At 45.7% G+C, this 16,331-nt stretch overlaps 1 protein-coding gene across 1 annotated transcript; it reads left to right on the top strand.

Annotated features, from left to right (window-relative positions):
* Positions 1-698: 698 nt before the first annotated feature.
* On the top strand, positions 699-15,084 carry tma7 (translation machinery associated 7 homolog). Its single transcript, XM_067999094.1, has 4 exons — positions 699-814; positions 3,776-3,831; positions 6,240-6,327; positions 14,878-15,084. Exons 1-4 carry the CDS (start codon positions 799-801, stop codon positions 14,910-14,912), a joined length of 195 nt encoding a protein of 64 aa, XP_067855195.1. The 5' UTR covers positions 699-798; the 3' UTR covers positions 14,913-15,084.
* The last annotated feature ends 1,247 nt before the right edge of the window (positions 15,085-16,331 follow it).

The following is a 16,331-nucleotide window of genomic DNA, read 5'->3' as shown; positions in this document are numbered from 1 at the left end:
GGGTCGAGAAGGCGAGACGATCAGACCTAATTTTCCATTTATATGTTCTCGTGTATCACTTTTATCATACCTGCATTACCCATGTGCTCCCTTCTTCCATTTTGGTTTGTTTCTAACCTCTTTATTTTTTCATGGCATTCTGAAGCTTGAATTGTCTCACATCAAAATAAGCTACATGTTTAAACTGAAATTGTTGTCATTCCAAATGAGTAAAACTCATGGGCATTTAAAGAAAATAAAGGAAGCATAAAAACAAGGGCGATTTTTAAAAAAAAAGTTTCCGTGGCTGGAAAGTCTAGAACTAGGGGGCATAGTCTCAGGATAAGGGGTCGGCCATTTAGGACTGAGATGAGGAGAAATTTCTTCACTCAGAGGGTTGTGAATCTTTGGAATTCTCCACCCCAGAGGGCTGTGGATGCTCAGTCCCGGAGTATAACCAAAGCTGAAATCCATAGGTTTTTGGACACTAAGGGAATCAAGGGATACGGGGAAAGTGGAGTTACTATTTCCTATATTTCTCCTATATCTTATGTTAAATAAGGGAATTAAAAGTGGATCAAAGTAAGTACATCCTGAGGACAAGGCGCTGTCATCAACCCAAGTTCCTTCTATCATTTAAAAAAAGGGGCAGCAGCGTCTTGCAGAAGAAGCAATCAGCTAGGGGCCCCGCTAGGTGGCGCTGTGCCGTGCTGTCACGTGATTGCAGTCGTTTGTTCGGTCGGTCAGGCGGGCGCAGGGCTCCTATCTCCCTGGGTCCTTGTGAGTGAGCAGCGCGCGGTAGCGAGAGAGAGAGAGAAGATGTCGGGCCGAGAAGGTGAGGCGATGGGCCGGGGACTGGGGACTGGGGAGCGGGGAGCGGGGGCCGGGGACCGGGGGACCGGGGACCGGGGGCCGGGGAGCGGGGAGCAACTGTACAGCGAGATGGAGACCGGCCCGAGAGCGAGGGCATGACTGGAGCTCCGGTGTGGGGAAGGCCCGGCGTGTGTTACATCCCCCCCCTCCCGCCGAGAGAGGGTGAACTCACCCCCCCCCCCCCCCCACCCGCCGAGAGAGGGTGAACTCACCCCCCTCCTCCCGCCGAGAGAGGGTGAACTCACCCCCCCCCCCCCCCCACCCGCCGAGAGAGGGTGAACTCACCCCCCTCCTCCCGCCGAGAGAGGGTGAACTCACCCCCCCCCCCCCTCCCGCCGAGAGAGGGTGAACTCACCCCCCCCCCCCCCTCCCGCCGAGAGAGGGTGAACTCACCCCCCCCCCCCCCTCCCGCCGAGAGAGGGTGAACTCACCCCCCCCCCCCCTCCCGCCGAGAGAGGGTGAACTCACCCCCCCCCCCCCTCCCGCCGAGAGAGGGTGAACTCACCCCCCCCCCCCCTCCCGCCGAGAGAGGGTGAACTCACCCCCCCCCCCCCCTCCCGCCGAGAGAGGGTGAACTCACCCCCCCCCCCCCTCCCGCCGAGAGAGGGTGAACTCACCCCCCCCCCCCCCCCCTCCCGCCGAGAGAGGGTGAACTCACCCCCCCCCCCCCCCCTCCCGCCGAGAGAGGGTGAACTCACCCCCCCCCCCCCCCCTCCCGCCGAGAGAGGGTGAACTCACCCCCCCCCCCCCCCTCCCGCCGAGAGAGGGTGAACTCACCCCCCCCCCCCCCCCTCCCGCCGAGAGAGGGTGAACTCACCCCCCCCCCCCCTCCCGCCGAGAGAGGGTGAACTCACCCCCCCCCCCCCTCCCGCCGAGAGAGGGTGAACTCACCCCCCCCCCCCCCTCCCGCCGAGAGAGGGTGAACTCACCCCTCCCGCCGAGAGAGGGTGAACTCACCCCCCCCCCCCCCCTCCCGCCGAGAGAGGGTGAACTCACCCCCCCCCCCCCCCCTCCCGCCGAGAGAGGGTGAACTCACCCCCCCCCCCCCCTCCCGCCGAGAGAGGGTGAACTCACCCCCCCCCCCCCCTCCCGCCGAGAGAGGGTGAACTCACCCCCCCCCCCCCCTCCCGCCGAGAGAGGGTGAACTCACCCCCCCCTCCCGCCGAGAGAGGGTGAACTCACCCCCCCCCCCCCCCTCCCGCCGAGAGAGGGTGAACTCACCCCCCCCCCCCCCCCTCCCGCCGAGAGAGGGTGAACTCACCCCCCCCCCCCCCCTCCCGCCGAGAGAGGGTGAACTCACCCCCCCCCCCCCCCCTCCCGCCGAGAGAGGGTGAACTCACCCCCCCCCCCCCCCTCCCGCCGAGAGAGGGTGAACTCACCCCCCCCCCCCCCCCTCCCGCCGAGAGAGGGTGAACTCACCCCCCCTCCCGCCGAGAGAGGGTGAACTCACCCCCCCCCCCCCCTCCCGCCGAGAGAGGGTGAACTCACCCCTCCCGCCGAGAGAGGGTGAACTTAACCCCCCCCCCCTCCCGCCGAGAGAGGGTGAACTCACCCCCCCCCCCCCCCCTCCCGGGAAAGGCAGCAATGTCCGTGGGGAGGAGACCTGAGGTGGGTGGGGTTTCCTGTGAGGGAATATTCCCCCTCTCCCTTTCCCCACCGGAGTGTGTCTGGGGCAGGGAATGGTGGAAGGAGCCCAAGGTGCCTCAGGCAGCTGTCCACTCTGGCCCATTCCCCAAACGCATCTCTTTTTGATCTTTGTGCTTCAGATCTATCTCTTGCTTCACTTGCAAAAATCTGTTCTGCAGGTGCCCAACCAGTTAGTATCGAGCCCCATCTTTGAGGACTGAAGGGGACTGAAGAAAGAGTGAGGTGGATGAGTTGAGCATGAGGGTGGAGTGGGAGTTCTTCATGTTGAAATATTTCAAATAGACAAGTTTTAAAGTACTTGAGGGCAGTTATACTGCTGGCCCTGGTTGTGGGGAGGAGACCTGAGGTGGGTGGGGTTTCCTGTGAGGGAATATTCCCCTCCCTTTCCCCACTAGAGTGTGTCTGGGGTGGAGAATGGCAGAAGGAGCAGCAATTGAACCTATCACTTTCCTGGTCTGTGACTGTACATGTGATCCGTTTGCCAACTTAACAATTGGAGTGGGCCTTGGCTCTACTAATGGAGCTTTTGCATTACAAATTGACATTGGCTGAATCCAAGTGATTGTACAATCATTTCTGCATCTTATTGGGTTGCTTATGCTGTATCCAGAATCCATAAGTAAGAAAGAAAGAACTTGCATTTATATAGTGTGATTCATGTCCTCAGGACATCACAAGATGCTGATCTAGTGCCTTTCACAATGGTTGTGAAGCGCTTTGGGACAATGAATTACTTAAGGAATGTAGTTACTGTGATAATATAGGGAAATGTGGCAACCAATTTGCACATAGCAAGGTCCCAGTAACAGCAATGAGATAAATGACCAGTTAATCTGTTTCAGTCGTGTTAGTTGAGGGACAATCAAGAGCTAGGACAACTCCCATCTTTTTGAATAGGCCATGGGATCTTCAATGCCTACCCAAGAAGGCAGACGGGGCCTCGGTTTAACATCTCATCTGAAAGACAGTGCCTCTGATAATGCAGCAGTCCCTCAGTACTGCACTAATGTGTCAGCCTTGATTATGTGTGCAAGTCCTAAAGTGGGGGTTGAACCCATGATTTTTTAACTGAGGTGAGAGTGCTACCACTGAATCAAGGCTGACATGAACCAAAAAAATGGACAGGAACCTTAAAAGCACATTCCCCAGTTTATGCAGCAACAATCCCAATGTATAAATTCCACAAGTTTATAGCATCAGTACTGACTTGTGATGCTTTCCTGTTGTCTTTTAATTTCCACCTCATATGTTCCTTTTGTTTTCCTTGTGCTTATAGGAGGCAAGAAGAAACCATTAAAACAGCCTAAAAAATCAAACAAGGAAATGGATGAGGTCTGTGTATCTTATTGTATAATGCATGGTCTCTGGGTCTAAACTTGCCAGAAGTTAAATAGTGGCACCACATTTTGTAATGAGCCAGTCTTGCTGCTTAGTGCCATGATCTGTTTCTTTCAGTAAATCACCGACAGTACATCCAGATTAGGTGGAATAATTTGTTACAAATGGACATAGTTACTGGGCAAGAATAACCACTTTACAAAGGTCAGACAAGGAAAGCCATTTGTAGCATCTCGTCATCTTTCCATGTAAACCGAAGGTCTGCCCTCATTTTGCACCCCTATCACAGCATCTAACTCTTAAATCATGCTCTTGACCTTCCAGATGTTGGCCATTGCCTGAAAAAGTTGCATCTTGACTTGAGTATTGACCGTGCCTTTAATTAGTTTGTACCCATGTCCTCTTCTTGCAAGTTGTTTAACTTAAAGTAGTGCTTTGGATTTACCCTTCCTGTTCCACTTAGGATCTAATGTACATCTATAAGCTTCCCTCACATTGGCTCTCTGACATTAGCCACATTACCCTTTCCTACATCACTAGGGTTTGGTTGTTTCCGTTGTGCCTCGGTGACCGTGCCTAAAGGGTGGCTGGACCAGAGCACTGTACAGTTTCAGGATGATTGCCTCAGACATATAGCATACTGAATGTAGCTCAGCATTCTGCTAGTTTTATTGATTCAAATGAATAATGGACTAAAACCAAACCAAGATTATCACTGAGAATCTTCATATCAACGTAAGTGACTAGATTGGGGAGGAGGACGATCCAGGTTCACCATGGAATTGTGATACATGGTTAACCAGTCTTCAATGCTTTTTGCTGTCAAAGCACAACGCAGAATGAATTTACAAATGGTCTGTGTGGGCTGCTGACAGAATCTTTTTTCTAAGTCCTAAAAATAGCTATTTCTGACTCTGGTTACATGGCTATAGTGCATGCAGTGTCACATGGATCAGCAAATCACTTTGCTAGAACTGCACTCCATCCTGGAAAATTTAGATGACTGTTTATTGAGTCATCACATAAATCGCAACACTTGGCATGCCCAAATCGTTAGACAGCAGCAATCGATAAAGTGAACAGAATGCTGAGCTATATTTGCCGAAGAACATTAGTGAACCAGTTAGGTTGCAGAGTGTGGGAAATTTTTGTTTTCTTTCATTTTTTAAGCTTGCTGCCAGGACTGCAGTAGGGAACACTACAATTAGCCTCGGGGCTAGGGAAAGGCAAAATACGACCCAGGGTTCTACTGATCTCTTTCTAGTGACGTGCGTCGATGTTGGGTGTCAGGCACGAGCTTGGTTGTGATGCTCAACCTCAAGTGCCCACACAGACTGCTGATACCTACTGTCTGGTTGCAGGCATGAGGATAGGCAGATTGGATGAGGTATTGGAGGGATGACCAAAAGCTTGACCAAGGAGATGGGCTTTGAGGGGGGTGGTGCGGTCGTTAAAAGTGCAGAGAGGTGGAGAGGTTTATTTGGGAATTCCAAAAGGTAGTACTGAGGCAGCTGCTGCCAGTGGTGAGGTAAATGTAAGGAGTCTTACAACACCAGGTTATAGTCCAACAGCTTTATTTGAAATCACAAGCTTTCGGAGCTTTCCTCCTTTGTCAGGTGAGTGTGACGAAGGAGTGTGTCTCCAGACTTTAATGCTCACTTTGGTGGCCAGCCATTCTCCATAAACTCCAACTTGTCCAAAATTCTACCACATATATTCTCTCCCAATCACCCATCACCCTCACTGACCTACAAAATGTCTCCTGGTCTCCCAATGCATCACATTTATAACCCTTGTCGTCCTCTATAAATCTCTCCATAACCTTGCCCCACCCTATCTCTTCAATCTTCTCTAACTCTCACCTGATGAAGGAGGAAAGCTCCAAAAGCTTGTGATTTCAAATAAAGCTGTTGGACTATAACCTGGTGTTGTAAGACTCCTTACATTTGTCCACCCCAGTCCATCACCGGCATCTCCACATCAGTGGTGAGGTAAAGCGAGGGGGATGCACAACTGGTCAATGTCAAAGAAACGGAAAGTTCAGCGGATACACAGAGAAGATTGAAGAGATAGGGTGGGGCAAGGTTATAGAGAGATTTATAGAGGAGGACAAGGGTTATAAATGTGATGCATTGGGAGACCAGGAGACATTTTGTAGGTCAGTGAGGGTGATGGGTGATTGGGAGGGAATATATGCGGTAGAATTTTGGACAAGTTGGAGTTTATGGAGGATGGCTGGCCACCAAGGTGAGCATTAAAGTCTGGAGACATCAACAGCATGGATAAGCATTTGTGCAAATAACTAATTATTAATTCAGCTAGATTACATTGTGTCTGCAGCCAGCATGTTCAGTGTTTGCTGTAGAGTCACATATCCTGAATGACTTCCCTTGTCCTTGCAGGATGATATTGCTTTCAAACAGAAGAAGAAGGAGGAGCAGAAAAAACTTGATGAGATGAAAACGAAAGCTGCAGGCAAAGGGCCACTCAGTGAGTAACTTGATTGCTGTGGGTTTGAAAAAACTTCACTCCAAGAAAATAAGTTTGACAGCAAATGAAAGCTGATATCCAAACTATCATGTGTAACAAGACAGGTCAGAAAAACACCCCTCTATCCCACCCTTTCATTTAAACCCACTGGGGAGGAATTGTGCTTTGTGACCTTGGACCGGCCCGGTTGTTGTAGGAAACCATGATCACATTGGCTCTTAAGTGTTTTTTTACTGCATTCTGTAACGCTGCTATAAAGCATGTGTGGTACTATGGGTGGTCAACCAATATCATTATCATTAGATTAGTAATGGGCATGTTTTGGACTGATGAGCACTGAATGGGATTGACCAATATGAAAGAAGAGTCAAATGGCCAACAGTAGTCTCTGGCTCCTGTATCTGCACTCCAACGTGCATGGTGGACTAAAGCACAATCTAGTATGTTATGTTTGAGTATAGGTGGTTTCACCAACTTAATTTAGGACAGTGCAACTGATCAACTTTTAGTGGTTGTATTATGCATAGAATTACGTAGAAATTACAGCACAGAAACAGGCCATTCGGCCCACCAGTCCATGTCGCAGTTAACCCTCCATGAGCAGTAGTCCTATTCCCTTGTGTCTGCTCTGTTCTCGTTTCCCATTATTCCCCTTTCCTCCAACCACCTGTCTAACCTGTTCTCAAATGTTGACATGATCTCTGCTTCAATCATTAACTCCAATAGTGCATTCCATAGCCCCTCAATACACTGTAAAATCTCAGTTTCTCCTGATTTCTGTCCTCAGTCTTGCATTTTAATCTTGAATCTATGCCGTCTTATTCTAGACCCCTCAATCACTGAAGAATGTCTGTTTCTATCTACTCTGTCCCATCTGTTCATAATTTTAAACATTTCTATCAATGAAATGGGTATTACATTGGTCACTCCAGTCCTCCGGGACATATCCGCTTGCAATAGAATCCTGAAATACAATTTCTAGGGCTTCAGCTATTCTCCCATTTCCCTCAGGATCCTTGGATATATCTCATCCAGTACTTTGTCCTCCTTTAGCTTAACTAACTTCTCGTTCTTTCCTTTTATCATAATATCTTTCATCTTACTTTTAACCAACCCCCCAACATCCTTCTCTATTTTGGGAAGTACTTGTTAAGTTTCTCTGCCAATTTCTGCTTATCTTCGAGTAAATCACTATCCTCTCCGCTCAGGGGCCCCACCTCACACTTAACAATTCTCTTGTTGCTGACTTATTTGTGGAATACTTTACTGTTATTTTTAATAATTTTATGTTCTCTTGTGCTCCCTCCTTGCTTTCCTTACCCCTTTCTTAACCTCTTCCTTATTTTCTTGTATTATCTCATTTTTACCATGCCTATAAGCTCCATTTGCCTTCAATTTTCAGTTTGTTTCTAACATCTTTACAGCATTCTGAAACTTGAAGTAGTCTCTTTTTTAATGGTATATATTCTGTAAATTTGCAGTCTCCCTTTTTAAAAAATATCCCATTGTTGATCTACAATCCTGTGCCAATTTCTCGTTCCACCTAACCTCAGCTAGCTCACTCTTCATCTTTCTAATGTCTGCTCTATTCCAAATTTGCTTCCTTTGTTTTTGTACTAACTTTTCCCCCTTTCTGTTTGGACCTTAAACCGTATCATATTATGGCCACTACTCCTGCATTTAATTCTTCTACCTGATCTACTTCATTATTCATAACTAGGTGTAGCACTGCCTCTCCCCTTGTAGGCATATAGACATGCTGCTTGAGGAAGGAGATCTGCACAAGTTTCCTTTTTTCCATTTACTCCATCCCTGTCCCAATCAGTAGAAAGAACTCTCATTTATATATTGCCTTTCATGACCAATGGGCATCTGAAAGTGCTTTTACAGCCAATGAAGTATTTTTGAAGTGTAGTCAGTGTTGTAATGAAGGGGAACACAGCAGCCAATTTGCACACAGCATGGTTCTACAAACAGCCATAAGATAAATGACCAGCTAAACTGCTTTTTTTTTGTAGTGGTGTTGGTTGAAGGATAAATAATGGCCAGGACATCGCGAGAACACCCCTGCTTTTCTTTGAAAAGTGCCATGGGGTCTTTTGCGCCCAACTGAGAGGACAGGCGGAGCCTCGTTTTAACCTCTCATTCGAAAGATGGCGCCTCTGACAGTGGAGTGCTTCCATAGTACTGCACTGAAGTATCAGCCTGGATTATATGCTCAAGTCTCTGGAATGGAGCTTCAGCTTTAAGACCTTCTGACTCTGAGGCGTGAATGCTGCCACTGAGCCAAGGCTGACATCTAACAGATGTAGGAGGAAGCAAAGGCCGAGGAAGGAAAGAATTGCATAGTTGCTGAGTATTGGGGAAAAAATAGTTAGAGTAAGAAGCGGTGGGATAAGCTTTGATTTTGCCATTGAGAAGTTAGGTATCACCAAAACTAGGTCAGCTTATTTATAGTTTAGGAAGATGGAGAGATACTACGATAAATATTAATCCCAATTTATTTATTATTTACCCAGGCACCAATCTCCAGTTGAAGGTGCAAGCCATAAGAGATAGGAGCAAGAGTAGGCCATTCGTCCCCTTAAGCCTGCTCTGCCATTTAATGAGATCATGGCTGATCTGATTTTTACCTCAACTCCACTCTCCTGCCCTTTCCCCATATCCTTTGACACCCTTGCTGATCAAAAATTTGTCTAACTCAGCCTCCACAGCTTTTTGGGGTAAAGAAGTCCAAAGATTCACAACCCTCTGGGAGAAGAAATTCCTCCTCATTTCCGTCTTAAATGGGCGACCCTTATTCTGAGACTGTGCCCCCTAGTTTTAGATTCCCCCATGAGAGGTAACATCCTCTCAGCATCTATTCTATCGAGTCCCCTCAGAATCTTGTATGTTTCAATAAGATCTCCTCTTGTTCTTCTAAACTCCAATGAGTATAGACCCAACCTGTTCAATCTTTCCTCATAAGACAACCCTTCCATACCCGGAATCAACCTAGTGAACCTTCTCTGAACTGCCTCCAATGCAAGTATGTCCTTCCTTAAATAAGGGCACCAGAACTGTATGCAGTACTCCAGGTGTGGTCTCACCAACACCCTGTACAGTTGTAGCATGACTTCCCTGCTTTTATACTCCACCCCCCCCTAGAAATAAAGGCCAATATTCTGTTTGCCTTCCGGATTATCTGCTGCACCTATATGTTGACTTTTTGTGTTTCGTGTACGAGGACACCCAGATCCCTCTGTACTGCAGCATTTTGTAGTATTTCTCCATTCAAATAACATTTTGCTTTTTTATTTTTCCTCCCAAAGTGGATGACTTCACATTTTCCCACATTATATTCCATCTGCCAAATATTTGCCCATTCGCTTAACCTGTCAATATCCCTTTGCAGACACTTTGTGTCCTCATTGCAACTTGCTTTTCCACCTATTTTTGTATCAGCAGCAAATTTGGCCTGTAAGACACTGTTCCTTCATCCAAGTCATTGATATATATTGCAAATAGTTGAAGCCCCAGCACTGATCCCTGCGGCACCCCATTAGCTACAGATTGTCATTTTGAAAATGACCCTTTTATCCTAACTTTGTTTTATGTTAGTTAGCTAATCTTCTCTCCATGCCAGTATATTACCCGCAACACCATGAGCTCTTATCTTGTGCAGTAATCTTTTATGTGGCACCTTATCGAATGCCTTTTGGAAATCCAAATATACTGCATCCATTGGTTCCCCTTCATCCACCCTGCCTGTTACTTCCTCAAAGAATTCTAATAAATTTGTCAGACATGATTTCCCTTTCATACAATCAAGGAGAGTCAACATGGTTTTATTATGAGTCTCCAAATGTCCTGCTACTACTTCCTTAATAATGGATTCCAGCATTTTCCCAATGACAGATGTTAAGCCAACTGGTCTATAGTTACCTGCTTTCTGTCTCACTCCCTTCTTGAATAGGGGTGTTACATTTGCGGTTTTCCAATCCGCTGGGACCTTTCCAGAATGTAGTGAATTCTGGAAGATTACAACCAATGCATCCACTATCTCTGTAACCACTTCCTTTAAGACCCTCAGATGCAAGCCATCAGGTCCAGGGGACTTGTCAGCCATTTCCTTGTTTTCCATTATTATTTCCCCAGTCTCATCCTCTAAGGGACCAATGTTTACTTTAGCTACCCTCTTCCTTTTTATATACTTGTAGAAGCTTTTACTGTCAGTTTTTATATTTCTTGCTAGTTTACTCTCATTTTATTTTTTTCCTTTTTATTCTTTTAGTCATCCTTTGGTTTTTAAAGTTTTCCCAATCTTCGGACTTACCAGTAATCTTTGCCATATTGTATGCCTTTTCTTTTAACCTGATACCATCCTTGACTTCCTTAGTTAGCCATGGTTGGTTCACCCTTTTTGTGGAGTCTTTCCTCCTCACAGGGATATATTTTTGTTGTGAGTCATAAAATATCTTTTTAAATGTTTGCCACTGCTTATCTGCCATCATTCAATCTAATCTGTTTACCCAGTCCACTTTAGCCAATTCCGCCCTCATTCCTTTATAATTGCCCTTATTTAAGTTTAATACAGTAGTTTCAGCCCCAAGATCCTCGCTCTCAAACTGGATGTGAAATTCATCATGTTATGATCTCTGCTTCCCAAGGGATCCTTTACTTTGAGATCATTAATTAATCCTGTTTCATTACCCATTACCAGATCCAAAAAGGCCTGTTCCCTGGTTGGTTTCCCGACGTATTGGTCTAAGAAACAGTCCCTAATACACTCTATGAACTCCTCCTCGGCTATTTTTGCCAATTTGATTTGTCCAATCTATGTGAAAGTTAAAATAGCCCATGATTATTGCATTACCTTTTTTACAAGCCCCCCTTATTTCCTGATTTATATTTTGCCCTACAGCGTAGCTACTGTTGGGGGGGGGGTCTATACACTACTCCCACCAGTGATTTCTTTCCCTTGCTATTTCTTACCTCCACCCAAATCGATTTGCCATCTTGATGATCTGAGCCAAGATTATTTCTCACTATTATACCAATTTCATCCTTTATTAACACAGCTACCCCACCACCTTTACCTTTTTTCCTATCCTTCTGAAATGTTAAATAACCCTGAATATTTAGCTCCCAACCTTGGTCATCTTGCAACCACGTCTCTGTAATGGCCACAAGATCATACCCATTTGTTTCTATTTGTGCCATCATTTCATCTATCTTATTACGAATGCTGCGCACATTCAGATAAAGAACCTTTAATTTTGTCTTTTTACCATTCTTTCCTACCCCGGCCCCATTTGCTAGTCCATTCTTATGTTTGTATGCTCTGTCCTTTCCTGACCCACTCTGTTTATCATTACACCCATCACTTTACTGTACTACTTCCTTGTCTTTTCTCTTTATCAATCTAAACTTTGCGCCACCTGAGCCCTCCCTCCCCCCCCCCCCCCCTGTTTAGTTTAAAGCCTTCTCTACCGCCCTAGTTATTCGGTTTGCCAGAACACTGGTCCCAGCATGGTTCAGGTGAAGCCCGTCCCAACGGAACAGCTCCCTCTTTCCCCAGTACTAGTGCCAGTGCCCCATGAATGGAAACCCACTTCTCCCACACCAATCTTTGAGCCACGCATTCATCTCTCTGATCTGATTCAACCTGTGCCAATTTGCTCGTGGCTCCAGGTAATCGGAGATTATCACCTTTGTGGTTCTGCTTTTTAATTTAGTCCCTAGCTGCTCAAACTCCCTCAGCAGAACCCCTCTCTTAGTCCTACCTTTGTCGTTGGTACCTACGTGGACCACGACAACTGGATCCTCCCCCTCCCAGTTTCTCTCCAGCCCTGAGGAGATGTCCTTAACCCTGGCACCGGGTAGGCAACACAGCCTTCGGGACTCTCTCTTTTGGCTGCAGAGAACAGTGTCTATCCCCCTAACTATACTGCCGCCTACTACAACCACATTCCTTTTTAATCCCCCCCATTTGAATGGCCCCCTGAACCATGGCACTGTGGCCAATTTGCTCATCCTCCCTGCAGTCCCTGCACTTGTCCACAAGGGCTGCAAGAGCCTTGTATCTATTGGACAAGTGCAGAGGCTGAGGCCTCTGCAATGCTACCTCCAGGATCCCCGTACCTGCCTCACTTGCAGTCACACCCTTCTGTCCCTGACCACGTGCCAAGGGGCGTGACTGCCTCCTGGATCAAAGTGTCCAGGTAACTTTCTCCCTCCCTGATGCATCACAATGTCAGCAGCTCGGACTCCAGCTCCTCAATTCGGAGCCGAAGTTTCTTGAGCTGCAGATGCTTACCACAGATGTAGTTGCCGTGGACAAAACTGTCCAGTAGCTCCTACATATTGCAACTGCAACATATCTCCTGCCCTGTCATAACTCTTATTTAATTGATTACTACAATGCCAATCAAATTATTTTTTAGGTTGAACCAAGTACTGGCCTTGTTTAATTTATTAAATTGTTTATTTTTAAAAAAAATTTAGTTTTATGCTATGTTACTTAGCCCACTGTCTTAAGAAAGAAGAAAACAGAAGAGATACTCACCACCAACCAACCACCTACCTACCTTACCTGTGTCGTCACACTGCAGTTTTGTTTTGTTGCTGTGACTCGCTCTCGGTCCGCTCCTCTCTGCTGACTAATCAAATGCACCTCACCCCTTACTGCACCAAATTCCCAAATATAGACTCTGTCGAAACCAGACTCCGTTGATAGCTGCTACACCATGCTCCCTCACTCCGTGCGTAACCTGCTCCTTGGTCTCTGAAAACGCAGCCATGAATGCAGAGTTGGAGCCTTTCAGACAGTGATGTGTTTAATTCCCCAGAATTGTCATCCTTCAGCTGTAAATATTTCATGATCTTAGTTACACTGAGTGGGTAATTAAAATCTCCTAGGATAATTTTGTTATTCCTTAGCCTCTCCTTGTTTTGTCTACAGAATTTCTCTTCCAGTTCCCTGCCACAATTAGGGGGTCTGAAGTACAACCCCACCAATGTAGTAATCCATTTTTCATTTTGGACTTCCAACCATATTTACTCTGAACCTTTTATGGTGTACATCTGTCCATTCTCCAGTTTGTATTCCCTCCTATGCCAATATTGCCTCTCCTCCTCCTCCTGCCCCTCCTTTAAAAAAAATAATAACCCAATGTTTAATTTCCACTCCTGCCCAGTTTTCAGCTAAGTTTATGTTAGTGCTATTAAATCAATGTCCTTCTGTGACATCATTGTAATATGTGGCTCGGTGGGCAGCACTCTCGCCTCTGAGTCAGAAGGTTGTGGGTTCGAGTCCTACTCCAGGGACAAGCGCAAAATCAAAGCTGACACTTCAGTACAGTACTGACTGAGCACTGTGCAGTCTTTCAGATCAGATGTTAAACCAAGGCTCTGTCTGCCCCCTCAGGTGGACGTAAAAGATCCCTGTGAAGACGAGCAGGGGAGTTCTCCCCAGTGTCCTTGCTGACATTTATCCCTCAACCAACAACTAAAAACAGATTATCTGGTCATTATCACATTGCTGTTTGTGGGACTTTGCTGTGCAACTTGGCTGCCATGTTTCCTACATTACAACAGTGACTAGACTTCAAAAAAAAAGTATTTCCATCGGCTGTAAAGCACTTTGCGATGTCCTGGGGTCATGAAAGGTGCTGTATAAATGCAAGTCTTTCTTTCTTTTACTTGTACTTTTTTTAATTAACACTACTCCTTTTCCCTTGATTTTCTTTTGTCCAAACTAATGCCTCATCTCCTTGGTCTTTTCCCTGCTTGCAACTAGTTGATTTTGATTTTCCTTCTCTAATTTCATTTGCATATTTACCTCATCTGTTTCCATCCTCTTTATTTTTTTTTTTCTGATTGTTTTTCCTTGCCACCTTTCTTTCTATTTAAAATACTCTTCATTTCCCTATTTATCCATTTTGCTTCCTTAATAGCTCCCTTCCTATTCAGAACGAAGTCCATCCTTGCAGATTAGTTCCTTTCTCCAAAGAACTGGTGCCAATGCCCCATAAAACAAAAACCCTCTTCCTGACATCACCCCTTCAACTATGGTTGACTTTCTAAATCTTACAATCCTTCCTTATTTTAGCACATGGCTGGGGGTGTAATCCAGTGATTAATGTGAGGCAGTGAGTAATGTAGCTCTGCACATCTGGAAGTTCCCAACTGAGTTAGCTGCTCTCAGCCAGCGCAGTGTTTGGGGTGCTACAAATGGCCTTAGATTTCCTGTGTTGGAGAGGCGAAAATCAAGGCAAGGTTCCAGTTCCTGCTTGGTGTCCAATGAACCCTCCAGATGTGTGGGCAGGATTGGGCTCAGCTGTGATGCCCCAGTGGTTGGATCAGTTTCCAACACTCAAATCTGTGCTCAATGTGTGAAGAATCGCCACTATGGTGGGGTACCAGAAGATGACTGATGCCTATGGAAAAATACCCCAGCAAGGAGTAAGTTGTCTTCAGGAAAGAGGGAGCAGAGGAAACGTTCTTCAGAAAGGAAGAACAAAACTAATACTTGTGAGTTTATATAGATGGTGTTCTTTTTCTCTGCAGTTGCTGGAGGCATTAAGAAGTCAGGCAAGAAGTAACAGGGAAACATTGGAACATCCAAAATTAACTGTGCCGACGCTGCATTACTCGCCTATTTCCAGAGGGTGGAAGACTACGTTAGGAACCAGCTTTTTGTGACTTTTTGTTTAAGCTTTCTACCTTTCCCTGTAAATTGTATATTTGTTTAAGACCAATAAATTTTTTTCCTGATTTTTTTTGCGTGTGTTGTCAGTAGGATTTCACTAGAATGTAATAGGTGTATTTTTTTTGTAGTGTTTTCATTTGAGCAGTAAAACACAGAGCAGTGCAGTTACAAATTTGTCCTTCCAAACTTAGCTTGTGTCTAGAGACCATTTTGAGTTGTGTAACAGTAGGCTGAAATAGTGGTGGGAGCAATTTGAGGAGATGAATTAAAGATAGCAGAGCACATGTGAAAGTGTATTGGTACTCTTACACTAAGCCTAGTGATAACGTCAGTCTCTGATTGCTCATCATCCAATTTTTCACCAGGTGTAACTCTCTGCGATCTGTTTCAGCAGATTTGAACTATATCCAGCCCAGGTTATATGGACATACGGTCCATTGTAGCCTTTGGGCCATTTTTGAAGGAGTTGATGTTGCTTAACATGCCTCAGTGCTAATTTACTATCCATTTCCAAGAGGGGTTGGCAGGTGATGTAACTCAAAGCTTGGGACAGGCAGAGGCGATGGGCCTGGAGAGGTTCAGGGCTTGTTGGGTCTGAGCATTTGCTGTTGGCAGCATCGTCCTGGACGGATACAAAGAATTTGATTCCAGCACCAGATGGAAGGAGGCAAGGGATGATCTGATTATCATCCATGGAGAAAAGCTTTGTTGCAGTTTTCCTTATATAATTGGTTTTCACTACAAATGTGTCTAATAGTGATGAATAAATATTGGATTGGCTCCTCATTGAATTAAAATGACTGTCCTTGAGTTGTAGCATTGATTTCTTAATTCATGCAAAGATTTTTTTTTAATTTGCTTTTGTCATATACAGAATTTGAGGCCTTCCTTAATCTGATTTCATGGATGTTGTGATTTCTTTTTTTAAAAAAGCTACTTCTCAAACTGGCAGAAGATTGAATATAATATACACATTTTAAAAGGTTTGGGAACTGTCGACCAGCACACCCACAGGAATCATTTATGTATTCCTGGCTGTTCTTTGGCAAGAATTACAAGTGTACAGCAGTAAATCTGGGAAGTCTGCACTTGTTTTTATGATTGTATTAATAAAATTCCTGTCAATTCTTGCAATTGAAACCCAAGATAGAACTTGATGGAGGTCTTTGAACACTATTTTCTGGACTTGTAATATGTCAGCGTGGAAGTTTATATCTACAAGAAATATTGCCACATACCAGGAATGAGAAACGCCATCTGAATTTTGATTCCCTTTGGAGCAGAAGGTAGAAAGAGTAGGAGTGGGACACGA

Source organism: Heptranchias perlo, chromosome 17 (assembly GCF_035084215.1).
Source record: "Heptranchias perlo isolate sHepPer1 chromosome 17, sHepPer1.hap1, whole genome shotgun sequence".
NCBI classification, from domain to species: Eukaryota; Metazoa; Chordata; class Chondrichthyes; order Hexanchiformes; family Hexanchidae; genus Heptranchias; species Heptranchias perlo.
This window is presented reverse-complemented; position numbering and strand designations above follow the sequence as displayed.